The sequence below is a fragment of the Martes martes genome, assembly GCF_963455335.1.
Source record: "Martes martes genome assembly, chromosome: 13".
NCBI lineage: Eukaryota > Metazoa > Chordata > Mammalia > Carnivora > Mustelidae > Martes > Martes martes.
In genome coordinates, this window is record NC_137901.1 from 77,510,840 (window position 1) to 77,535,975 (window position 25,136).

At 51.6% G+C, this 25,136-nt stretch overlaps 1 protein-coding gene across 2 annotated transcripts in view; it reads right to left on the reverse strand.

Moving 5' to 3' along the window:
• Nucleotides 1-615: 615 nt before the first annotated feature.
• The window catches only part of BICDL1 (BICD family like cargo adaptor 1), a gene marked incomplete at its 5' end in the record, with an annotated part of 98,446 nt that continues 73,925 nt past the window's right edge, over nucleotides 616-25,136 (reverse strand). Inside the window, 7 exons of one of the 2 annotated variants that reach the window (XM_080821984.1) lie at nucleotides 616-2,116; nucleotides 4,910-5,030; nucleotides 9,222-9,352; nucleotides 15,126-15,269; nucleotides 16,362-16,580; nucleotides 17,214-17,393; nucleotides 23,742-23,888. In XM_080821984.1, coding sequence (XP_080678110.1) covers nucleotides 1,955-2,116; nucleotides 4,910-5,030; nucleotides 9,222-9,352; nucleotides 15,126-15,269; nucleotides 16,362-16,580; nucleotides 17,214-17,393; nucleotides 23,742-23,888 — 1,104 coding nt within the window. In that variant the 3' untranslated portion in view covers nucleotides 616-1,954. The remainder of the gene's footprint in view (nucleotides 2,117-4,909; nucleotides 5,031-9,221; nucleotides 9,353-15,125; nucleotides 15,270-16,361; nucleotides 16,581-17,213; nucleotides 17,394-23,741; nucleotides 23,889-25,136) is intronic. The other variant, XM_080821985.1, reaches the window with a different exon arrangement.

Consider the following 25,136-nt stretch of genomic DNA (forward strand, 5'->3'; position numbering starts at 1 on the left):
TCTGTTTCCTCTCCTCCAGCTGTGTGGTGGGTGGGCCTGCCTTCTTCCCACCCATGGTATTCAGCTCTTTGTTTGTTCTGGGCTGAGTCCAGCACAGGTGCCTGCCGAGGCCCGGGCCCCTTTCAGAAGCCAAGTTGGTTTTCTCTGCAAAAGGTTGGTCCAGTTTGAGCTTCCCCTCCAGTTCGAGGCAGAGGTCGGAAGCGCACGCGGTAAGATGCCAGGGGAAGTGCCCTGTTTGTTCTCCGCACGGCCGGAAGGATGCAGTGGAAGCTTTGCCCGCAGTGACTTCTCTGTGGCTCCAAGTTCCTGCCAGGCTGGAGGGCCTGCCCCGGGCGTGGGAAGCAGGGCTGGCAGGGCGCCTGGGGCCGGGGTGCATGTGGAGGCAGGGCCCGGAGCGCCGTCGTGGACAGGACGCCTGCCCCCTCCCGGTGAGGTGCCTCCTTTCCTGGCTGAATCCACTCACCACGTACCAGGAGAGGAGGGGACCTCCCGGAGGTGTGAGGGACTCCCTCCTGCTGTCCCTACAGAACCGGCAGCTGGTGGCTCTGAGCCGGAAGCTGCTTTCTGACCAGAGCCCTCCGGGTCCCCCAGTGATTGAGGCAAGAAGCTCTGTAGAAATTCATTTTATTCTTTGACTATTTTCAAAAGAAGCAGTGGTGCGCTGTTTTTCTAAAAATATGCCTTTATAGATTTATATAGAATATGTATATTATAAAATCCGTACATGTATTTACAGGATTGCTACATACAAAATTACAGCACTGTGGTATGTACATATCTATAGGTACATTCTTGCCGCTCATCCCTGCTGTGCTTTTCCCGTGTGAGGGAGGGAGATGATCCTTGGTAAAGCAGCGTGCGGGCTGGCTCAGCCCGGGGGGCCTCTGAGGGAGCGCCTCAGCAGAGAGGGTGGGGGGGCTGCTGAGGAAGGAGCAGAAGCAGCAGGTTGCAGGATTCAGCCTTCTGCGGGCCTGGGGGGCAGTATCTGGTGGCATCCGCCCTGTGGTGCCAGTGCTGCCCTGGAGGTGGAGGTGGCTGACCGCAGACCCCTCTGGGGCCATTCTGTGGCCTGGACTCGCTCGGCTGAGCCAAGAACTTGTATGTGTGAGGGGAGCAGGGGGCCCTGGGAAGAGGAGCAGACCCCCTCCCAGCTCCTGCCCTCGAAGGGGAAAGGACTGGAGGGCTAACACCTGCAGAGAGCCCTGAGGCCAGGGAGGGAGAACAGTGGCGGCTGAGAGTGGAGAGGGGGAGGGCAGGGCCCTTCTTCCTCCTGACCTTGGGATGGCGACAGTCAAGCCCCCGGAGAGCCCAGCGGTGGCTGAATGCAAGAGAACAGCCCCGGCTGGTCAGGCCCCGCAGGCCGGGCCTCCTGCCGCAGAGGTGCTCCAGGCAGAGGTGCATGCACGTGGGTGAGGAGCCACCTCCCCCTTCCTCCCTGGGCCAGAGATGGGGGGAACAGGTGGAGGCTCAGCCTTGGACCTGCTGTCCCAGAGGACTAGCGACCCCCGTCCCCACAGCTCAGGCCAGCTGGGGGCTGTGACGGCTTCCCGAGGCACGCAGAGATGGCCTCCATTCCTTCTGTTCCCCGTATTCCAAAATAGGAGGACAGCAGTGCCTGGGGTGGGACGGGGGAGCCCCCGAGGGGTGGGCGGGGTGGGCCATGATCTGCTGCGTCTGCGTGGCAGAAGGGCCGCTCCGGAGGCAGCAGGATCCGGGGGCAGCCTAGGCCGGGCGTGGCCTGGCAGTAGGGACAGGGCTCCTGCCTGTCCCTCTGTCGAGGGCAGCCGTCAGAGGCCGCATGGGCTCTTCTGGATGACTGGGCCCCAGTGTGGGTGGGCAGTGCAGCCGCTGAGCTGGCCCAGGGGAGCCCTCGTGTGCAAGCATGGTGTGCTGGGGCCTCGCACGCTCAGTCCCCTCTAGTCTACCCATCCTTGCTGGCCTGACTCCTCCCGACCTAAATTTTCCTGAAGAATGAGAAGAGCCGCTTGCCTTCGGCGGTGCTGGGCTCGTCCCCACGCCCCGCGCCGTGGGCCCTGGGGAGGGCAGCAGCAGGCCGGCTCCGTTCCTTCAGGTGCGTGTCCATCAGCTGCCGGTCAATGACCCTGTGCATGTCGTCCTGCAGAGGGCAGAACGGAGGGAATGAACAGGGGCTCTGACCCGGGCGGGAGCGGGGGCGGCACATGTCAGAGGGACGTGGGATGAGGATGAGATGAGATGGTTGAACGGCTGCGGCCAGCTCAGGCCGACCAAGAAAGCAGCAAGTGTAGACATGATGCCTGGACACACAGGAGCCACCGACACCTCCGCCTCCTCAGGGCTTCGGGCTTCCTGCTGGCTTCAGCTCCGTGGCTGACCCTGCCGCTGGTATGTCCCTGCGAGCCCAGAGAAGGGCAGGCCAAAGCTGATACTTCCCTGTCTCCACCCAGGCCTTGCCTGTGACTGTCCGCCTCTGCCCTGCCTCCTGCTTCCCTTGGGGCTGGGTGTGCCTTTCCCTTGGCATCCCTCCCTGGGCCCTAGGGCCACCTCTGCTCACCAGCTCTCCAATCCAAAGGGTCAGCTCCAGGGACCTCTCCTGCCCCCTCGCCCCCTACAAGTTCTACCTGCATCGTGGATGCCCAGGCACCGCGGGCTCCCTCGGCCCTGCCCTCGCCCACAACCAAGCACACTCGCTGCAGCCTTCTGCGTGTGGCTCGGGCCACGGGCATCCCAGTCTTCAGGGCCTGGCTCGCTCCTGCTTATTAGCGCATATCCCTGGCTTCCTCCCTGGGTTAGCACCTTTCCCCAATTTGCTAAAGTTGCCTAAGAAATGCCCCCTTACCCCAAATGCCTTACAAGCACAGCAGATGTATCCCACAGAGGGGCCTCTGGGCAGAGCAGCACCGCCCTCTCTCCTTTCTAGTGGTTCGATCCCAACTCTGCACAAGACTCTGCCTGGCAAAGGCGTCCTGCTACTAGCAAAGCATGCAAGCTACTGCTTTGGACGTCGAAACAGCCCTGTCTGGCTAACCCGAGTGGGAACAGAGCCAGCATCTGCCTGATGCCTTCACCCCTAAACCCAGTGGGCTCTGGCATGCCCTGGTCAAGACACAAAACCCTGGCTTAATGCCTGGGACGAGCCCGCGGAGCATGTCCTCTTTGAGCACTGGACAGCAAGGGCTGCGCTCAGGCTGCGCTCAGGCCACCACTAGACAAAGGCAGGAAGTGGGGCTGGCGCCCCCCGCTCCATCACCTCCTGTGCTCACACCTGCGCTTCTGTCACTCTAGGTGTTTGTGTGAAACAAAGGGACTTTTCTTACCCCATACCTTCCTAGCAAGCAGTGAGTGTGGACCTCCTGCTTCTCCCTCTCTTGTCCACGTCCTGCTCTTTCCTCACACTCAGCTGCTTTCCAGTACCTCTCCTCTTCGCAGAAGTAGGGGACATGCTCCTCCCGAGTCCCAGTGCCAAATCCTGGGCACAGCGCCCTGCGCTTCAGACCTGCTCAATAAAATCCATTCCCTGCAGCACTATGGGGACGTAACAGGCTCCTTCAGAAAGAAACCCTTTCAAAGCGCTGGTGCTTTTACTGGCCTACTGCAAACCACATCTTTTACACCTTAATGTTCATCAGGGTAAGCCCACGAAATAGATCACTGTAGAACTTCATATACACAGAGACGTGAACCACTTAAGATTCCACACCTGCCAGTACTTCTGCGGGCAAAAGAGCCCAGTGATGAGGAGGGAGCACTGAGAAACCAGGGCCGAGGCAGTCAGAAACGGGCCAGCCTGCCAGTCCTGGGCTGCGGCGGTGGTGGGAGGCACGCTGCGGGGGATGGCACGGCACACACTGCACAGAGATGACGCCGGACGCCGGCACACACAACACAGCGGGCCACGGGAAGGCGGGGGCGAGACGGCGATGGCAGCAGGGGACATGACGGGTGGAATGGGGGCTCGATCTCACCTCAAAGGCAGGAGGGGTGTACAACTAAAGCTGTTGATACGGGAACTGAGAAAGGCCACTAGATCAGAAACCAAAGGAGCCAGATAGTAAAAAGCCCTGAGGAAGCAAACTGTAGCCGGGAGAGAAGAGAGAAGAACGGGCGGTAAGCCGGTGACCGGCCAGCTGCTGGTGGGCCAGAGCCCAGGAGCCAGGAACCATCCCCCAGGGGAGGGGGATCAAGTGCTCCTGTGGCCAGGCCGGCCAGGCCCTTGGAGGAATGGTGACTGTTAACCTGCCCGCCAGCGGGGGGCTTTTCATCTGTCTGCTTCGGATTTGGGGGCAGGGGTGGGGGGGTGAGGGGGGTGGGGAGACACGAGTGGTTACACCCATATCCTGAAATTGTCCGATCTGAATCTCATTAACAAAAAGCAAGCACAGCCTGGCCCAGTGGGGAGCCGAGCTGGGGCTGGGACGGAGGCTGAGGCACTCTGAAAGCGGTGGTCCTAGAGAGGACACACTGACTCACTTTCCCCCAGGGTAGTGCCCTTTGAAAAAGGAAGCTGGCCTTTGAGAAGGGGAAGGGCAGCAGTGGCTGGCAGCCCAGGGGCTACGTACTTCCAACTGTGACTTTTCATCCCACCATGTAGGGCTTCCGGGGCCCTTTGTGATAACAGCTGTTTCTTTCCAGCTAACTTAAACAGTGGAGACGACCAGCCAAGGGAAGCCCCTGCTCCAAACCTGGCGGTCACTGCAGCCCTAAAATTTAGCACTGCCTGGGGCTCTCCGCTTGGGACAGCATCCTCAGGCCTGCTTCCCTGGGGACTGGGGGAGCACAGGCTCTGAATCTTACCAGGTGAAGGTGGGTTACTGCTCACCCACATGCGCAGAACCCTCTAGTAACAAATTCTCCTAATACTCTGCCTGGATTCAGCAACTCCTCCCAGAGCCTCGTCTTCTCTCACCCCGGGTCTCAGGAATCTCCTTACCTGCCAAGCCTCAAGCTGCTGCGAGAGGTTCAGTTTCTGCTGAATGGCATCCAGCAACTGGCTGTTCAGAGACATCATGTCCATCTTGCACTTGGCAAGTTCCAGCTCCACAGCATTCTTCCTAAAAACAGACAAGCCGGGTGAGCGTGGGCTCCTTGTACCAGAGGCATCTGATTCTTTACCTGGGGCACCTGGAATCCACAGGATAGAGGAAACAGGCTGTGACCAAACTCACAACAAATAGGAACTGTGACAGTAACTAGGATGTTTCTTGCAAAGGACTGGAAAGTTCCCAGCATGGGTTCACATCCATTTCCTCACGTAACAACGTGTAGGTGAAGGGACTATCTGTCCTCCCCACCTCACAGATGAAGAGGGGGCTCAGGAAGGAGGATAAAGGAGGATTGGAACCCAGAGGACATCAAAGGCCTCGCAGGGCACTAAGGAGAGGCTATCATGCCCCCAAAAGACCCATCCCCAAGGGAGGTAAAGACCTCGTTCTCCCAGCCCCTCCTTTTCAAGAGCAACCTCCCCCCACGTAAGGGATGTGTCCTAAAGGCACACAGGTGTGCAAAAGTAGCCACACAGTGGTGATGATTACAGCCTGGCTGATCACAGTCACCAACAATCAGGGCACTGGTGGTAAATTATGTGATAGAACACAGTCACCAGTAACAACCATGACACTGAATATTCATTACTCATAGACAGGGGGGAAATAGGATGTATTGCTGAATGGAGAAAAGCACCCCAAGACAACGTCTGGTATGGTGCTAGCTTGTAAAAGAAAAACTGCCTGTGTGTACTTAAAGGTCATATACAACGTCCACTTGTGTCTCTGGGTGATCAGTGATGGGCTCCCACATACTTATGCACTTTGTGTTTTCACATCTTAATGTTTCATATATTACTGTTTGCCTTTTCCAACATTCCTACAACAATGCAAAAGAAAAAAATTTTTTTCCGGGATGGGGAAATGGGAACAGAAAGTGTGAGAGGCTGAGCAGCCTCTGCAGAGGCACTGGTTGCCCGGCTGCCAAACTGGGCATTCCTCAGCCCCTGTCATCAACTGCCTTTTGCATTCGAAACGGCAAAGCAGACCCGCCCCACGCACCGGGCCAGCGACCAGGGTGCACGTCCCAAGGGCGGCTGGAGGACCCGCCTGGGGAGGCTGCCGGCTGCAGCAAGCTGAGCGCGGCTGAGAGGCGGCGCAGTGGGGGTAAGGCACTCGGGGCCACCGCCGGGACCCGCACGTCCTCTCCGGCCTCAAGTCCGATCCATGAGTCACCTCCCCTGACACCTCAGGGCCGCACAACGTCGCCCCACCCGCCTTTCCCACAGAAGCCTCTGGAGAGCTCGCACCACCCCGGTCGGCCCGCCGCACTGCGGTTGAAGGGACAGGAGCAGCGGCCGTCCAATGAGCGCCGGCGTTTCAGACGCCTCAGGCTGCCGTGTCACACCCGCTGCCATTGGCTGCCGGCGGCGGGCGGAAATCCTCACGCGGCACCGTTGCCATGGACGCCGGGCCAGCCACCCCCGCAGTCGGGAAGAGCCGCGCCAACCCCTGGCTCCGGAGACCGCAGCAGCCTCCTGAGCTTCTGGGTGTCTCCCGGCAGGTGGCGCCAGAGAAGCCCGGAGACCCCGGAATGTGCTGACCAAGGCCTCCGGGCGGAGATCCGGCCGCAGCTGTGCAGCCAGGCTCGCAGGGGGTCCCCTTCCTTCCCCAGAACCGCCGCATCCCAGACTTGGACTGCACCCCAGAGAACGTGTGCTCGCTGGAGAGTCTCGGTGCTTTTCATTCCCGAGAGCCCCAGGCCAGGAGAGCTAAGCCGCAGAGCCTGCTGATCGAATTTTAAGAATAATCAGAATTTTAAGTATTATCTCGAAGGGCTAGAAGTCCTTATTTAAATGAAACCGCTAGTAACGGACTCCTTTTTGTTTTTGTGAGGCAGACTGCTAGCCCCAGATTTTTGCTTTTAGTAACGACTTTTACCTGTAGGCAACGAAGCCATTACTTAACTTTTCTGAAACTCATTACTGTGCAGGATAAAGAACACCTTAAGGTTTCTGTAGCCCAGGGAGAGAGGAAAAGTTATTTTTCCTGGGGGTTCTCACTCCTGAATACGCACTAGAATCACGCAGTGGGGTAGGGGGCACTTCTAAGAAGTAGCTCCAAACCAGGAGATTCAGACTAAACTGCTCCAGAGAGGGCTCTGGCATCCAGGGAGTCCCCAGATGATTCTAAAGTGCAGTCAGGATGGACAGAGATGATGTGTAGGAAAGCATCTTGTAAAACCCTTAAGGTCCTACACAAAGTGTGCTTCCCCCACATTTAAATGATTCTTTAGGTCTGCTGTCTCAATTCTTTACACCAAGAGTTTAATTTCTAAGGGACAGAAAAAGAGCAAACCTGCTGGAGTGATCTAACCCCTTCCCTCAGCCCCAGCCTTATTACATAGGGTCCACAAAGGACAAGGGCCTCACTGCACAATGCTGAGTACCCCGGGAGGACAGTCTGCTCATCAGCTCAGTCAGACACAGGGAGGTTCACTGGGCTACCTTTGGCAGAAGGCAAAGGCATGCATTTCAAGGTTTCATGGAGACTTGCTGGCCTCCCTGGTCCCCCATATGTCAGTGCTAGGTTCCACTTACTTTAAGGGAGAGGACTAGACAACTTCTGTTTCTTCCTTCCTGCACCCTGGTACATTCTCTGGTTGTACCTCCCACCTCCTGTGCTGATGGGAGAATACAGTCAGAGCCGGATGTTCAGCTCTCATTTGCTTGTCTGGCTGAGAGAAGGTGACCAGCCATTCTCTACTTCTAACTCCATTCTGCTTTTTATTCCCGACAGGCTTCTACAATTAGCACCTTAATTTTACCATTTTATTCCCTAACTGTATGACACAATTTCACCCTTTGTTATTCATGAAAGTATGCTCCCACTCCAAAATATTCCAGTGCTATTCAAGTATTTGCTAATGAATCAAATATTCTCCAGGAGTCCAGTGGCAGAGAGGCCTGGGTTTGTGAGCCTGAGTATACTTCCTAAAGGAACTGGAAATTGTCAGACAGGGTCACCGGAGGTCCTGGCCAGAGAGGCAAGGGGACGGAAAGGTAGAACTAAGTAATGGAGATGATGAAATGATTAGAGAGCTAGCAGAAGGGAGTGGACAAGTATGTGTGGAGGTGAGAAGGGGAAAGGTGTGGGGAAATTCAAAGTCAGAAATTAAAATGTGTCGTGTTCCTTTTTAAAAGGGTATATAGTATCTATTTACAATTTATTTCAAATGGGTTCCTTTTAGTTTGCTGACAAGCAGCCTGTATGGTAAAGGGAAAGGATGTGGGGAAAGGGGTCAAGAGACCTGAGGGGGAGGCCAGTGATCACTACTGGCCGTGCAACTGGGGAAAACATCTCAGTTTCCTCCTCTGTAAAAACTGGGATTAAAAATTTTAATTCTCACTGTGACTGAGAGGATTCGAGGGTGAAGTGTTTTGTAAGCAGTGAAGTGACACAGACGTCTGAACGTGTTGCAAAGTGCCCCATGAGCAGACATTTTCAGTACCTTTTATTTCCTCACAGTGAAGAGGGCAGATTAAATGCATGATAAAGAATCATTTGAAGGGGGATGGAGAATATGTAAATTTTTTTTTGCCTATGCACTTCCAAATTTTTTTAATGTAAGAGAATGCATTTCTTCTCTGCTAAAGAAAACCCAAAACACTATTAAAATATGACCCAGTTTACCGGGGATACAAGTGAGAGAACTGCTGAATGACACTCTGAGGACCCATCAGACCCAGAATGCGGACAAATCATCCGGAATGCAGCGGGTGGGATGTAGATGAAACAGTCGGCCATATGCTGATTAGGGTCGAAACCAAAAGACAGGTAGGTAGGGATCCATCTCAATTTTTTCTACTTTTGTGTATGCTTGAAAATGCCCATAATAAAAAGTAACAAAAATTCCCCTAAAAAAAAAACCCTAAAAATAAAGAAGTTGAGGTAGCTCTATATAATGAAATTGGAAAGCTAAGATATACAGACACGCAGAGCATCATCCCATCAATACTTAAAAAAAACCCAAACAAGCACATACAGCTGGATACACCCAGGAAAAAGATCTGCACGGATCACACACCCGACCTCCAATAGTAGCGTCTGTCTGGGGAGAAGAACCAGACTGGGGGAGAGGGTGGCTAGCAGGAAACACTTTCACTTTTGTCATCTTCTGTAGCATTTCATTTTTAAAACTGAGCTCATACTCGTGTTGCTTGTGATTAAAGTAAAATTCGACAAACCATGCCCACTCACTTTGCAATGGCCTCGTCGCGGTCCCGGATGGCCTTCTGAAGCTGCTCCTTTGGCTCCTTGTCCTCAGATGTCACTCTGAGTCGGTCTCTCTCCTCCTTCAGTGCAGTCATCTCTACACTCAGCAGTGTCACCTGATGGGAGACCACAGGGATGAATGTGGGGCTACCACTGCTGCTGGCCTGGGGGGTTGCCCTGAAAGAGGCAGAAAGGAACAAGCAGCCCCAGGTGGGTGCTTGTAGCTTCCCGAGGCCCCTGACTCTGAGAGATGCCCAGCTCTTCTGGAGAAGGGATGCCACAAGCTAGGCTGGAGCCCACTGGCAGGGGCGTGGGGGTGGAGGATGAAGTTCAGCCCCGGACAGCAGCCATAGGGGTCAGATCCCCTTTGGACGTAGCATTCCACACCACCACCTCCATTTCAAGGCACTGGCAGGTACTAATGAGGACCACACGTGCATCAGGGCTCTGAAACACAAGGTTAGGGGTAGGGAATCAAGTTTTGGTCCCAGCCATCTTCCACTCAACAAGGAACCCTGCTATGCACAGGGCCCTGGCAAAGCCTGGCTCCCATTTCTGTGAGGTACTTGATGCAGCCTGGTCACTCAGCTTCCCTGGTCAAAGCCATATGGAATTTAGACACCCACGTGATACCATTTCTCACTCAAGCCTGTTACCTTTTCTGTGGTTCATGCCTCAGTGAATGGTCCAACAGCCTATTAACTGGGGGTCATCCTTTGGTGGTAGGGTGCCCTTCCTTGTGGCTCCCTCAGTGACCACAGCTTACCCCCCCCCGCCCCAGTGTACAGGAACCCTCTGGACACCTAAGGTTCTGCAGTGGTAGGAAGCATGTCTCATTCATCTGTGCATTTCAGAGCCTGACTCTATGATGCTCAATCTGAAAATGCTTGTGCAGTAAACAATTGTCTTCTTGGCTAGTCATCATCCCAAATGCATTCCTCCTTGAGGGACATTCCTGGTTGCATGAGTCTTGGTGAGAAACAGGGGATGCCCTCCCAGTAAGGTAGCCAAAGGGGAGAGACATATCCTTTCTTAGGCACACAGACATGAAAGGTGACCTAGATGTGTGAGTCACATCTCCCTGCCTGGGACTGCCATTCTTGAGGGGTCAGCAAAGCCACAGGTGAGGGGGAAATTATTGCACTGATAGCAGACTGCTTCTGTGGCCCCATTTCCTATGGCTCCTTTCTGTTTTGGAGCTTGGTTCTCCAGCCTTCCTGCTGATTCTGTTAGCTATCAGATTTAATTCCAATACAGTCTCTCTCTTCTTAAGTTAAGCAGAGAGAGTTTTTGTTGTTTGCAATCAGAAACCCTGTTTGGTAGAACTTTCAGTAAATATTTGTTGAATGAATGGAAGGGTGGGAGCCCCTTCTCAGTCAGTAGGCTCAGACTGGAGTCAGGATGCCCAGCCCTGCCCTCTTGTTAAATATTACACGTACTTGGACATTTTCCCAAGGGAGGATCTATCCGTACGGATCTAGTCCTCCCACTAGGGGACAGATGCCACCTTTCGGTGTACTCCCCTCCTCAAGTCCCAGGCCTCAACATCTTCAGACAGACTGAAATTGAGCAAAGACCCCAGAGCAAGGCTGAAGATCCAGCTTCCCTGAAGATGCTTCGGACCCCCAGACTGAGGCGGCACAGTGGTCCTCTCCTGGGGTAGAGGCGCTTGGGAAGAAATCAGAGGATGTCCGACAATGAAGGGGCATACAGGACAACTGTTACTGGGGACAATGGATTTTGTACTCTTAGGGTCCTAGCACGTCAGCACCAGGTGCTCTGTGCTTTCATGGTGGGGACAGCTGCGGTGAGCAGGGCTACCGGCCACAAGGAAGAACAGGCTGGGGCGCCTGCCGAGGCCACAGGGTGTAGCTAGTCCCGAGGCAAGCAGGCAGCAGGTGAGAAACCCAGCCTCACCCTTCTTACTAGCAGGTTCTGTAGCCTGGTAGGCCTGAAACTCAAGACCCAGAAAGTACTTGGCAGAGAGAGAGAGCCAGACCTTCCCCAACCAAATCAGCCCTAACGTGGCCTCGGGCTGGCTGTGTGCCAGACAAGGGTTTTGCCAGCTGAGTAAGCTATAGGTAAAACAGATAAAACCACATGTGAGGCAGGAAATGCCAAAATTTAATAGGCTCCAGAAAAAACTCCACAAGAACTTTTTGGTCTAGAAAACTTGGTCAAGGTAGAGACGGACCATCAGCTATCTGTCTTAGAAGTGACAAGGGACTTCCTTCTTTGAGCTGCATATACTTTTCATAAAAAACAGGAATAAAAATAACTAGTTCCCACCATCAGGTTGTTGTGAGGCTCAAATGAGGTAACTGACACCAAGGACGGAGCTCAGCACCCAGCAGCAAGCTCCAGACCCTTCCCTTCCCCACACCGGCGTGGACCTACTGCTGGGGCTGTCATGAGAACTGGCCCGGCCTGCTGACACACTGACTCAGGTGGCAGCCACCCCTAAGTCCACTTTTCCCACATAAAGTAGGTGTCCTCATGAGTGAATAGGATCAAAGAAAACATCTCGAAGTCATATATCCAGGGTTTTCTTTGCCCTTTCATTTGATAATTATTTTTGTGCCTATTCTAGGTAAGGCCTGTGCTAGACGCTTTAAGAGAAGACAAAGAGAAGTCAGACCTCAAGCTTGTCCTCGTGGGGGCTAAGGTTTAAGTGGGTAGATGAGATGGAAGCGAGGGGGACCATGACAAAGCAGGGCTGAGGTCTCCAGGAAGAAGGGAATCAAGGGTTTGAAGGAAGACGTGAAACCTGAAGGATGAGTAGGGCTGATACACGCAGGTGGCCGAGGAGAGTCTTCTGGACAGACGCCAAGGGCCAGAGAAAAGGCCCAGATGTGGGGAAGCACAGAGCGTGTGCGCCGTGCCCTTTCACAGTCTGTGTTCAATCGACTAAAGCACAGGAGGGGAGATGAAACAGGGAAGGAAGCTGGATGGCCTCCATGCAGCCCGTCTGTGGGGCCGTGAGAGTTTGAGGCTTCCCGCCATGGGACAAGAGGAAGTCAATCTAGAACCTGTTTCCAAGCTGTGCTTCAGGAAGATCAATCCAAATCATGTGCAGGGTAAGTGGGCTGGGGAAGTGATGAGCAAAGCTTCGGTGTGACAGCATGAAGGTCTGAAACAGGGCGATGGCTAGGAAGCTGGAGGAGAGAGCACAGCGAGATTTCACACAGGAGGGGCCACCCAGATTTCATCAGTGACGGCCTTACGTGCACCCAGTACGTGCTCCACCGCGTGGTCATGGCCCTGTGGGGAGAACTGGCTAGTGCTCCAATCAAGCCCTATAAAGGAACCAAACATACGACTGGGACTACTTCTTCCTTTCTTTCTTTAAGAGTTCCTTATTTATTAGAGAGAGACAGAGAGAGAGAGAGAGAGAGCGTGCATGTGCACACGCTTGCAGGGGAAGGAGCAAAGAGGGAAAGAGATGGAGAGGGAGAAGCAGACTCCCTGCTGAGCATGGATCCCAACGAGGGGCTCCAACCCAGGACCCTGAGATCATGACCTGAGCCGAAATCAAGAGTCAGCTGCTTAACTGACTGAGTTCCCCAGATGCCCTGGGCCTGGGACTATTTCTCAGTGCACCTCCCACAGCCTGGTTTACCGGCCTGGGGATCGGTGGAGGGGCTCCCCAGATAACTGGTTTTCCTATTGCTCTGAACGTCCTCTCTGCCTCCCAGCAGCTGCTCCAGACCCCAGTGAGCCCTGCCCAGGAGGGAGCAGGAGCCTGCAAAGCTGTGGGGAATGAGCAGGCTAAGTAGGGGTGGGAGGGAGCTCTCCATGGCATAAGGGTGTGGGGCAGTCTTCAGGTCTGGTTACAGATTCTTGTCTCAAACATAACTATCAGTTAAAATTAAATCTGGGCTCTCTTTTACTTAAAAATTTGGATAGGCTTCTGGAGGGCTGGTCACTTCCCCTTCCAGGCCCTACAGCTTTTACGTCTGGCTCAGTTTCTGGAAGAAAAAAAGAACACTGTCAGCGGGGAAAGCAGGGGGCTTGGAGGCTGGATCATCCCTTGGATGAGGCTTCACCCTAGTCTAGTGGCAGTCTGCTGGAACTTCGGTTTCACATAACTATGTCTGGGCTCTGGTCCTTCCTCCCCGCCACTCCCCACCCCAAAGGGGACAGAGCTAGTTGGACTCCTCTCAGCATTCTAGGAGAGGCTGTGGAACCCAAGGCCACAGTCGCATCCATCCCGAGCACCTCAGGGTTGAGAGCAGTGCAGGCTCCCGGGGAGGGCAAGGGGCCCGCTCGGAGGGCCACCGTGTCCGAGGCACGCTACAGTTTGGTCTGTGTCCTACCCTCTGCCTTGGGAGGTCGATGTTACCCCCATGGGCTGGTTCTGGATAGATGTGCTTTGGCTGAGAGATCTGCTGCTCTTGTCTAAGCTTTTGGGAAGAGATGACCCATTCAAGAGGCCCAGTTCCATACCCCAAGGGGCTAAGCAGAACTCTCTGCTTGATGAGCCATTTGAGAGGGAATCCACAGGAGCTGGCATAAACCACTTATCAGCTGAAGTATTAAGGAGAATCCCCTGGTGGAGACAGGCTTGGAGAGAGCTGCGTCCAGACCCTCAGCCACCTGTGCCTTGCTCTGGTTTCTCAACAACACCCCCAGCTCTTTCTAGCTCTGCTAGTCGGAGAAACAACAAAACAAGCCAGCCAATACCAGAGAGCTGATAAGAAGCACCCCCACAAAAATTTAAGCGGGCTTTCAAGTAAATGAAACTTTTATTCACCCAAAGAATAGTCAGATCCGCCTTGTCCTGTTTTGATCCTTACAGTCTGAAGACCCGCGCTGGTGTCTGAACCACCCCTGGCCCAACAACCGCCTGAGGGGCTCAGGCTTTACGCATGACAATGTCCTTGGCTGCCCAGTTCCATTCTTTGGGGCCTGGCCAGAAACAAGCTACAGCTTTCAAGTGTATGGTCACTCCCAGAGAGAAGAGCACAGCAATAGCTGCGGGAGGGTCTCCCAGGATCTTTCAAGAAAATTATATTAGGATGTCCAGTGGGTACGAGCCCCCAGATCAGTTTATTTCTATAAGGCCCTTTAAATTTAAGAAATACTGACTGAAGCAAAAGCCAGGCTTAACCTCCATCTCTCAGCGACCTGTGGCGGCAGGAAGGGATGACCAGCTTCGGACGAGGGAGGAAGGGGGCAGGCTGGGTGGGGGCAGGGGTTAAAACGCTACCTGTTTGGTGTCCCTCACACGTGGGACAGAACACTACCCGTGACCCCTGTCAAAAGGAAGCGCCTTATCTATTTCTAGGACAGAATCTAGAAGCTCCTGTCTGGGTTGGGGGCTGCTCCTGAGCGCTTTAGAATATTTCAGACTGGAATACAGATGTCCTCCTCCAGGATTCTCGAGAGAAATGAAATGATGATCAAACAGAAACAGAACAGCAAGAGCAGCAGTAAGTGCTTCTGAGGCTGAAACACAGGCTGGCAGAGGTGACGGCATTACAGAGTGAGAACAGGCCGGCGAAGATCAATTGCTTCTTGGTTTGCAAACTTCCCTGCTTAGAAGCTGCTGGAAAAACATCCGTGAATGTCCTGAGAGCTATGGCACTTCAAACTGTCAGAATTCGCCAGATAATTTGGGCTCTGTGGAAGGTAGCATGTCACTGGAGGAAATGGGAGGGTCAACTATTCTTATCCCTAACAATTTTACTTTGGGCTAAACCAGAGGGTTGGCTGCTTCTCTTGAAGATGCCCAGCTTACCTCAACTTCAGGTCACTGTACTCTGAGGACCTGTCAGGGGAGAGCTACTTCTCAAATAGACGAGGGAGAGAGAAACTCGTGAGTGTCCCAAGAGACCTTGGGGGACACATGCATATTTCTTGCTCAGGACTGAGGACAGGGGTGCTCACCTGACTGTGGAGTTGCTGCAGCTCCTCTAGGCTTTGCCTCAGTTTACCCCTCTCTCCCTCCATGAGTTCCCTTAGGGCTCTTGAGTCCTCACTGGTCTGCCTTATCTGTTCTTCTAAGGAGTCATCGTCAATTCTCCGGGAGCTCTGACAGTAAAAGAGAAAGCCACCAACCCGAGAGATGGTACAAGCAGAGGTGGGTGCGGTGAGACGGTTAGTGGGAGGGAGGGAGAGGGGAGGTATGGGGAGGGGGTAGAGATGGGTCGGTTTGGAGGAGAGCAGGATAAAGGAGATGAAGTGGGAGGTGGAGGGAAAGAAAGGGAGAGAAGAAGGAGAGACACAGGAAGGAAGAAAGAAAGGGTTAGAGGAGAGAGACTCTCTTGCCCAATTTGGATCTGCAAATATTAGCCAGACATTTATTTTGGTTGCAGGCTTTGGGGGAGGGACAAGTCAACACCTCACTCTGACCGCTCCCATGCCCCATGACGACCCAGTCTCCACAACTACAGCACATTCCACAATCCACACGGCACATTCAGGTAAGGACAGCCACCCTCTCACAGGACTTCATCTAATATGGGGAGAAAGATGTTGACTGTTCTGTAGGAGGACAGGCCCCAAAGAGAGACAACTGCCCGAAAGTCGGGGGTGTGAACGGAGAGTAAGTCTGGCAGAAATTTGTCACGAAGTTGGAAGAAATGCCAGTCTGCCCAGGGAGCCCACGGGAACATTCTTCTCCTCCACAAGAAGAGCCACATCTGGAATTCTAAAAGGCCCTTGTTGATCTTCTCAACTTTCTGTGCTCACTTGTGTCCTTTTAGCAGAAGCTCCAGATCTTTTAAGTTTGCCTATTTGCAGCTACTACACCACCAGAACCAAAGAGCTACAGAAAAGAAACTTGCAGTTTGCACCTAGATCCAAATTTCTATATTCAAAGCTTCCAAGGAAAGTCCTTGACCTCAAGGCCACCATGGCCTGGACTTAACCATATAGAGAAAGGACTCCACTTATATGCCAGTGTCTTCGGGAAGATGACTTTGGAACCTCCATTCCCTGACACTCTGTCCCTCTGCCTGGTCACCAGTATAGACTGCTCTCGGACCTTAAGGGCTCTGACAACGTTCTCGCAGACTCTGCAAGGCTCCCCCTCTGGGATTAACCTCGTCCCCCTGCACTTGCCTGCAGCCTCTTACCAGCCAGGTTGTGTGGGCTGAGGAGCTTCTCGGCCTGGCTGCTTACCGTGGGCTCCATGCCGTCCACGATGCTCTGTATCAGCCTCTTGAGCTCGCTCAGGGCCGTGCGCAAGCTGCCAGCCGGCACATCCTTGGCAGATGAAGTCTCTGAAGACTCGTCCATCGAGGAGTCCGTGGAGACGGCCGAGTCAGCACTGTCATTCCCTCGGAGGTGTGAGCAGAGATAGCGAACTTGGCAGTAGGCCTCCCAGAGCTGCAGTCTCAGCTGCCCCACAAAGAACCGTTCTTGATTACGGACGCTAGAGAAGACTGCCCCTGCTCATCTTTTTCTATCATAGGAGCCCAACATACTGATACCCTAGAGACTAGTACTAGGAAAAAAGATTTTCCTTTTATAAATCACCTGTCCTAAGAAATACTCATCCTTGTTCTGGGCCCAGTACATCTATGCAGACTCCCAATTCTTAATTCCCCAGCCCTCCCACCTCCCATTTGTCATATAAGCACTTCTTTATATAGTTGGTTACTTTGATAGAGGAGTCATGATTAGCGGAGTAAGTGGTTAGAAGTAGTATGAAAAGAAGCCATCTGGATAGATAGTGAGTGTTCTAGAGCCCAGTCAGTGTAAGAGGATGAGGCTGAGGATGAGCCAACAAGCCTCTCCTAGGAGGCAAGAGGGCAGCAGTGAGCCCAGGACAGGCTGTGGTCAGGGCCTGCTTCCCGATGGCTCTGCCAGCAGGCCTAGGCTTCCGCAGGTGCACGCCACAATTCCTTGCCGGGAGGAATCTGAAATGGTAGGCCCTGGGCCACAAGAAGGATGGACAGGCTCCCGCAGTCCGGGGCCTGCCCCTGTGGTCCCTGGGCAACCTCACATGCCAGAGGGACAGGGTATCAGCACCTGCTCTCTCTCTTGCTCCAGCTCCTCGGCCTCCATGCTCTGTTCTATCTCGGACAGGAGGGACGTGCTGGTGGCAGCAGAGCTCTGCAGGCTCCTCTCCTCCGTGAGCTCATCCACCTTCACCTGCAGCTGTCGGTAGGAGAGTCGCGCCTCCTGGAGCTCCAGCTGGCTCTGATGCAGCTTTCAAAAGAGACAACAAACGGTCAGTCGTGAAGCTTTCCCCAAACGAAAACAAACAAGAAAAACTGACCCCAAACCTGATCATGCTTGTATGTCCAACCACCAATTTACAGAAAAATACAGAGGACAGAATATGCTAGATTACATTAGGGGTGTGCAGGGAGTAAACTCCAGGTTTGGGAAATTCTGCAGGACAAACAGCTCAGCTTCCTTAACATACACATGTTAAGAAAAAAAGAAGAGATAAAGAGACTCAAGAGACATATTAACTAACTGCAATGTGTAGGCCTATTTTAATTTGCATCTTGATTCAATTAAAAAATGTGAAGAAACAATTATGACATTTATAAGAGTTAAAAATTTGAACACTGTCTATTTGATATTAAGAAAACATTGCGGGGCACCTGGCTGGCTCAGTCAGTAGAGCATGTGACTCTAGATCTTGGGGTTGTGAGTTCCAACCCCATGTTGGGGATGGAGCCTACTTAGAAAAATTAAAAGTAACCCACCTTTAAAAAAAAAAAAGATTTATTTATTTATTATTTGATAGGGAGAGAGAGACAGCGAGAGAGGGAATACAAGAACGGGGAGTGGGAGAGGGAGAAGCAGGCTTCCTGCAAAGCAGGGAGCCCAACGCAGGGCTCGATCCCAGGACCTGGGATCATGACCTAAGCAGAAGGCAGATGCCCAATGACTGAACCAGCCAGGAGGCCCTAGAAAAATAAAAAATTAAAAAAAAGAAAAAAGAAAAAAGAAAATATTGCTTTTTTCCCTTAGGTATAATAGTCCTGTGGCTATTTTTTTTTTTTTTTAAGATTTTATTGATTTACTTGAGAGAGCAGAGCACACAAGCAGGGGCAATAGCAGAGGCAGAAGGAGAAGCAGGCTCCCCGCTGAGCACGGAGCTCAACATGAGGCTTGATCTCCGGACCCTGAGAGTCTGACCTGAGCCAAAGGCAGATACTTACCTGACTGAGCCACCCAGGCATCCCTGTGGCTATGTTTTTTTCAAGTTCTTATTCTTTATTTACAGATGAAATTATAAAAATTCTGGGATTTACTTCAGAATAATACAAGAGAAGCAAGTAGATGTAATGAACTTAGGGCAGGACTGGCTGGGGCTCAGTGGTTTGTGTAGCTGGCAATGGGGTGCATGGGCCATCATCACATTATTCTATTTTTGAATGTGTATGAAATTTTCCATATTAAAAAATAAACATACACATAGAAAGGCACACAAAGTAATGTATGATGAAGACTTTCACCAGAATGACTAAAATAAACAACAAGATAATAATGATCACCAAGCGCTGACGAGGATGTGGAACGTTTGGGACTCTCACTGCTGTCGGGAATGAAGACGTACAACCACTCTGGGAAACCGGCAGTGTCCACTGCCATTGTCCCACAACTGCAGTCCCACGACCTAGCAGCTCACTTTTAGGTGCATATCCAACACGAATGGCTGGGTATGTACGCGCAGGGCAAACAGGACGTCTATAGCCGCATTCTTCTTCTTCTTCTTTTTTAAATGTTATGTATTTATTTGACAGAGATCACAAGTAGGCAGAGAGGCAGGCAGAGAGAGAGGGCGGGAAGCAGGCTTCCTGCTGAGCAGAGAGCCTGATGTGGGGCTCGATCCCAGGACCTTGAGATCATGACCTGAGCTGAAGGCAGAGGCTTTAACCCACTGAGCCACCCAGGCGCCCTGCAGCAGCATTATTCTTAAGAGGAATAATGGGAAACAATCCAAATGCCAATACAGGATGGAGAGATATAGGCACATGTGGGAATATTATATAGCAGTGAAAAAGAACACACTGCTACTATATGTCATAACCTGGATGAATTTTTTTTTTTTTGAAGATTTTATTTATTTATTTGACAGAGAGAGATCACAAGTAGGCAGAGAGGCAGGCAGAGAGAGTGAGAGGGAAGCAGGCTCCCTGCTGAGCAGAGAGCCCGATGCGGGACTCGATCCCAGGACCCCGAGATCATGACCTGAGCCGAAGGCAGCAGCTTAAATCACTGAGCCACCCAGGCGCCCCCTGGATGAATTTCATAGACATAATGTCAAGCAAAAGCCAGACATAAAACAATTAATAATATGGAATTCATTTATAAAGAATTCTAAAACTTCACTGAGATAGAAGAGATGAAAGTGGAAGAAAGGTCTGCTTTTGAGGAAGTGTCAGGGTATTGGTGGGAAGCAGAAGAGGGAGGCTTTATAATGGCTGCTGATAATGGGCTTTATCTTGATCTGGGAAATGGTTACAAAAGGGTATACATTTGTAAAAATTCATTGGGCTGTCTACTTAAGATCTGTATGCTTTACTGTATGTATATTGTATTTCAGTAAAAAAAATTAAGGAAAAAAGGGTTGTTTGGAAAGAAGCGGAGGATAGGATTTGGAGTAACATTTGGATAGAAATACCAAGAAGTCCCAAACTCATGAGAAAAGAGGTCTCTGCCTACTCACAGTTTACAGATAAGGCCCAGGCCTGGGAGGGGCTTACACAGCATGGGAGGCTCAGAGGAGGAGAGGGATGCCAGCGGTGGAGGGAACAGCAATGCAGCTATCACAACACAGAGGCAAGGGCTCCTTCCCTCTCTCATGAACCGCTACATCACAACTCTCCGCATTCTCTGGGGTCTTCCCTGTGGAGTCCAAACAAGGCCCCGCTGCCTGATGAGGTTACTACTGCCGAAATGTCAACGCCACCATGGCCGCTAAGTGCCGTACTCTCTGAGCGCACTCCATCACTACACTAGCTCTTAACACAACAGACCCTAACTGCGGAATCTTCACCTGCTCGCTGACCACTATGCACATGTCCACACAGGACACCTGCACATGAGCAAGGCTCCCTACTCCTGTATTTGTGGACTGCCCACCTACCCCTTTTAAAAGATTTGTGGGGGGTAGTGGTGGGAGAAAGAATTTTCTGGGATTTAGATTTCACTAATTTATCCTTCCATAACACAGGACTTTCGGGGTCTCCCCTGTTCATTATAGAGAGAGCAGACATGGTTCCATCTGTTCCAGACTGCTGGCCAGAGAGGCTTGTGGCTCCTGCAGAGATACAGGCCCTGAGCGCCAGTGGGTAGCAGCTCTGAGCTCTGGAGTCCTCATGAGTGGAGCGAGCTGCTTTGCAGAGCCTCCAACCCACTGCTTAGGTGCTCTAGGGCCCTGCCTCTGCTGGTTAGTATCAGAAAACGGCTGGCTAATGGCACCAGTGATCAGATGAGTCTTTACCAGGAAGAGTCTTGGAGCCTGGCTGCTCTGAGAATGAAAAAGGAGTGGGCAAGCCTGCTCTGTCTGCATGGTTCCCATGGGTCAGCAATACCTGCTGGTCCAGTGGGAACTCCTCCAGCCCCCGTTTTGAGAAAACTCAGAAGAAACTGGGGTTAAAAAAAAAAATTCCTAGGAAGCATTTGGCACAATTACAAATGGCATACTACGTTGGCAAAATGCTTTACAATTATTTTCTAGGCAACTCCACATACATCCCAGCAGGAGAAGTTCAGCACAGACAAGTACAAGTTCTCATGCACTGGACAAAATTAGTTCAATTACTCATGCACACTCAAGGGTGCTTAATTAGTTATAACAGCAAGAGAACCAAAGACCAGGACAGGTCTGCCCTCTCTGGTGAATGACTGATCCATAAGCACATGTGGAAAAACCAAACCAGAGGAGTCTATTAAATACAAGAAACCCCTAAAATTATAAATATCATCCTTTGTATGACGAAGATGACACTCAAGTATATTTCTATGTATATATAGATAAGGGAAGACAACAAATGCCTTAGTTTAAGCTTATAATATTCATGCCCCTCAAGTTGGCAGAGGTGGAAACACTCTCCCATTTCGCACTGAGGGAACTAAGACACTATGATATTACATGTCAGAGCAAACTTTATCCTGCAGGCCCTCTGTTTCCTGGGTCACCCCACAGAGCAGGGCCTATGCTTTCTGCTGATGAAATCCTGGGACGAGGTCCCTGCATACACCGGTAAGATGCCCAGGGGTGTATGAATCGTAGAGGGCACTTAAGTGATCCTTAGAGGGATGAAATCCTTTACTGGGTATTAATGTCCAGTTTTCTAATTTACTGGGTATTCCACAAGTAATAATTTTTATACCTACTGTCAGCCTTAAAAAAAAAAGATGGAGTTGATCAGCATTAGACATTAGACAATCTGCATTAGACAGCAGAAACCAGCTACATGGTGGCCTAAATTCAAGGGGGCTACACTAGTTATGCAGGCCTGACGCCCTGCCTACTCAGGCTTCCTCTCATCCTTTATCTGAAACAAAGGATTAAAATCATGGAATTAAACACATTCCAAGGCCACTAGCTCTGCATTTCACAAGTCTGACTTAGACCTCTCAACTACCACCTGAGTAAGCTGGCATGTTTATTTCTGTATCAGTACAGGCCATTTTAGCAACAGAAAGGGGTTTCTGGACAACACTGGTAATTAACAGCAGCTTAAGAAAAATTTCATATGAGCTGAAGGAAAAGAATCACCAAAAGGTGGGAATGATAAGAATTCAGCCCAAAAACACATATTCTCCAAATGCAAGTGTGCACTGCCTGATCTGATATAGGCCATGCAGGGAGCGACACTCTCATTGCTGAAAAAGCTCAGTCGGAAGAGAGCAGACGTGCAGATTCGAGGTTGACCTGGGGCTCTTGCTGCCAGAGCGCGCACAGCCCATGGCGTTAGCCAGGTGCTGGATCGCACACACCGGTCCTGCTCTTCCCCGTCCTTTGGTCCCCAATTCTTGGTTTGAAATAAGGACTTCTCATTTGTGAATTCAAGCTAGACTGAAAAGGTCTTTTAGGCAAGGATCTTTCCACATTTTTCTGTACTTTTTTTCCTTCTCCTCCACACTCTACCTCCGCAGCCTCAGGAGAGTGCCTCGAAGGGGTTAAGAAGTGCTGGTGAGATGCTGACATGCAGAGGCAAGGCATGCACTAGACACTCTCACTGAGCACCACGGGAAGCAGGCCGGAGGGCTCTAATTTCACTTCAACCAAGGACTTAGTACACTAATTTGGTAAATGATTCACTTTTTTCTAAGCCTCAGTTTCAGAATGTATCCAAAAGCACTCTGTTCCCTGTAAAGAAGTATAACGTTCATCACTCTTAACCACTGCAATCTTAGAATATGAGTTGACTCCTTTCCATCTTGGAAACAGCCATGAGGCTTTAGCCAGCATCATTTTCTAGTCAACATCTATGGAGGCCCTACTGTACGCAACATCCCAAGCTGAAGGCGCAAAAAACCTAGAGGGTGGAAAACTGCTCGTTTGCCCGTGAAGAGGTTAATCACTCAGATGGCAACTTAGCTGACGGTATCAATAATAAGCGATATTAGCCTAAGATGTTTCCGTATCCCACATCCTGGAGTCTTCCTCAACAGCCAGTCGCTGATCCAGTGGGGCCTGCCATACTGGTCTTTGGGGAGGGACCTGCCTGGTGCTTGCACACATTTGGCTGACCACCCCCACATGAATGACACCACTGCAATCTCTCCCACTGCCTGACAAACTCAGAGGGTGCCCAAGGGAAGGGGTGCGCTCTTAGCCACTGGCCCCAGGTGCTCCTAGGCCACTCCGGCAAAGCTGCCCTTGTAGCAGATGTCATACTCTGTTTCCGGGGCGGCTAGGAGCAATTATCTTTTTGTTTAGGGGGTTGTCAAGTGTGAGCCTGGGGATTTAGCTGAGGACTGGTGGCAGGTCCCAGATAAGGACAAATATGGCCATGAAGCAATTTCTTTTAGGAAGGAAAAAGAAGCCAATTAAGTTCACAAAGGGTCAGCCTATTCCTTTTCTAGCCACTGTTAGAAGCAGGATGGGAGTCTTGCTGTGTTCAGTGGGCAGCTTCGTGATTTCTGCTCAGTGCAAGCTGGCTAAATGCATCAGCCTGGGAAGCAGCGGCAGAGAGCACTGTGAGCCACGCACAGGAAATCACAGGCTCCCTCTGAAACCTCTAGCAGATTTCACAAACCCTAGGAGGCGGAATAACACTCCTCATGTTCCAGTCATGTTAATAGCCCAGAAAGAACTCACTGAAACTGCTCCGGGGGTCAGTGGCTTGAACAAATTGGAAGGATGACCTGCGGGTAGCAACGTGTTTGTTTTCAGCAGAGCCAGAATGGCCAAGTTGGTGGGTGCCTAAGGAGAACAACAACAGGGCCAGTAGAGAGACCTTGGCTTTACCTTCTCCTGACCCCTATGGTGGTGCTGGCCCATCAGCTTTCATGCAGGGTGGGCAGCTACATGCTCTTTTAATCTGGCCCTGGTTTTATAGGACAGCTTCTCTGCCTCAGTACCTGTAGGTCTTTGTCATGGCCTTGCCTCTCCAGAATCAGCACCCGGTCCTGTAGCTCCTCCACAGTCCCCTGGAGCAGGTCGTTCTCCTCTAAGGTGGCACTGAGACGATGCTCCAGCTCCCGTTTCCGATCCGACAGCATCTTGATCTGAAAGGGTGGAGAGTCATAAGGGTGGTGTGCAGTTACACCCAGGCTGATGAGCAGGAAGGGAGGAACGAGCCCCAAACATGAAGGCAGGTGTTTCCCCAAGTGCTCTGCCCAGGGGCCCGGTGCCCCCATCTTGGAGAGAACAGCTGTGAACTCCCAGGCTAGAGAGAAAGCCCCTCCCTTCTAGAAACCTGTCTGGGAAGGGGTGGGAGATGAGCTTTGGGAAGCTGGAATGTAGGATGCCAGGCAGAGGAAGGGAAGGTCAGTGCTCTGGAAATTCCACAGATAAGACAGAGAAGGGCTCCACCTTGCCTGTTCATAACTTCACCTCAACCCCATAATTTATGGGGGAGTGGAACCCAACCTGTGGTTCCATTCTTTCTTCTCAAGTCATGGGTACAGGAAAATGCCTGGAACAGCCTCTTGAGCTGCTGTCTTGTCATACTGTTATGGCTCTCTTCTGTACTTTCCCGCTCTGCTAACGGGTCTGGCTCTAGAGGTCGCAGTTCAGACCTGGTGCTCCAAGTTAATGCGGGAGCTGGCAGGGTACAGAAACAAAGTAGTGCCTGCCTCAGCCTGTGTCCTGGAAGCAACAGGACATGGACATAAGTGAGTAAATGATTTTACTCAGTGTCTTTTTGCCTGAGCAAGTCATTTGTGAATAGGAGGAATTTCACTCCTTTTATTAAACAGGCCGGTGTGTTTGTACATTGCATATCTAGCCAGTCTCAAGAGATATAAATCTTCTTTTAGGAAGGCCTGTCTAGTCTTTTCAATGTCAGTGAGAAAACAAAGGCAAAAAGGAAAGAGATGCCAAATCTCCTGGCCTCAAGGTCTGTAGGCTCAGGAGCTATGCCAGCACTCCGTGGGCCAGCGATGCTTTACCCCAAGAACACTGCACCACTAAGGGGACACGGAAGCCTTTCCAAGTCCTGCATGCAGGTCCCACTGGCTCCTCCCATCTATCATTTCCCTGCTGGATTTATCTCTCAACCAGCTTCTTGCTCCCAACATGGTTAAGATGTTCACCACACTCTCCAGTCTGGCTTGAGAGAACAATCCATTAAGGGGACCAACCTCCAACCCTTTCCTGGGGAGATTTTAAAATGAATGTATAATGTGTCTGAGGTTCTCTGAAATCCACCTTTCCCTCTGCTTTTTGTCTGTTCTTGCTGTCCACACTAGAATTCTTTTCAGAGAGCACAGATCTTCCCTGGCCACTTATCAATCAGATAGGCTGCTGTCCTG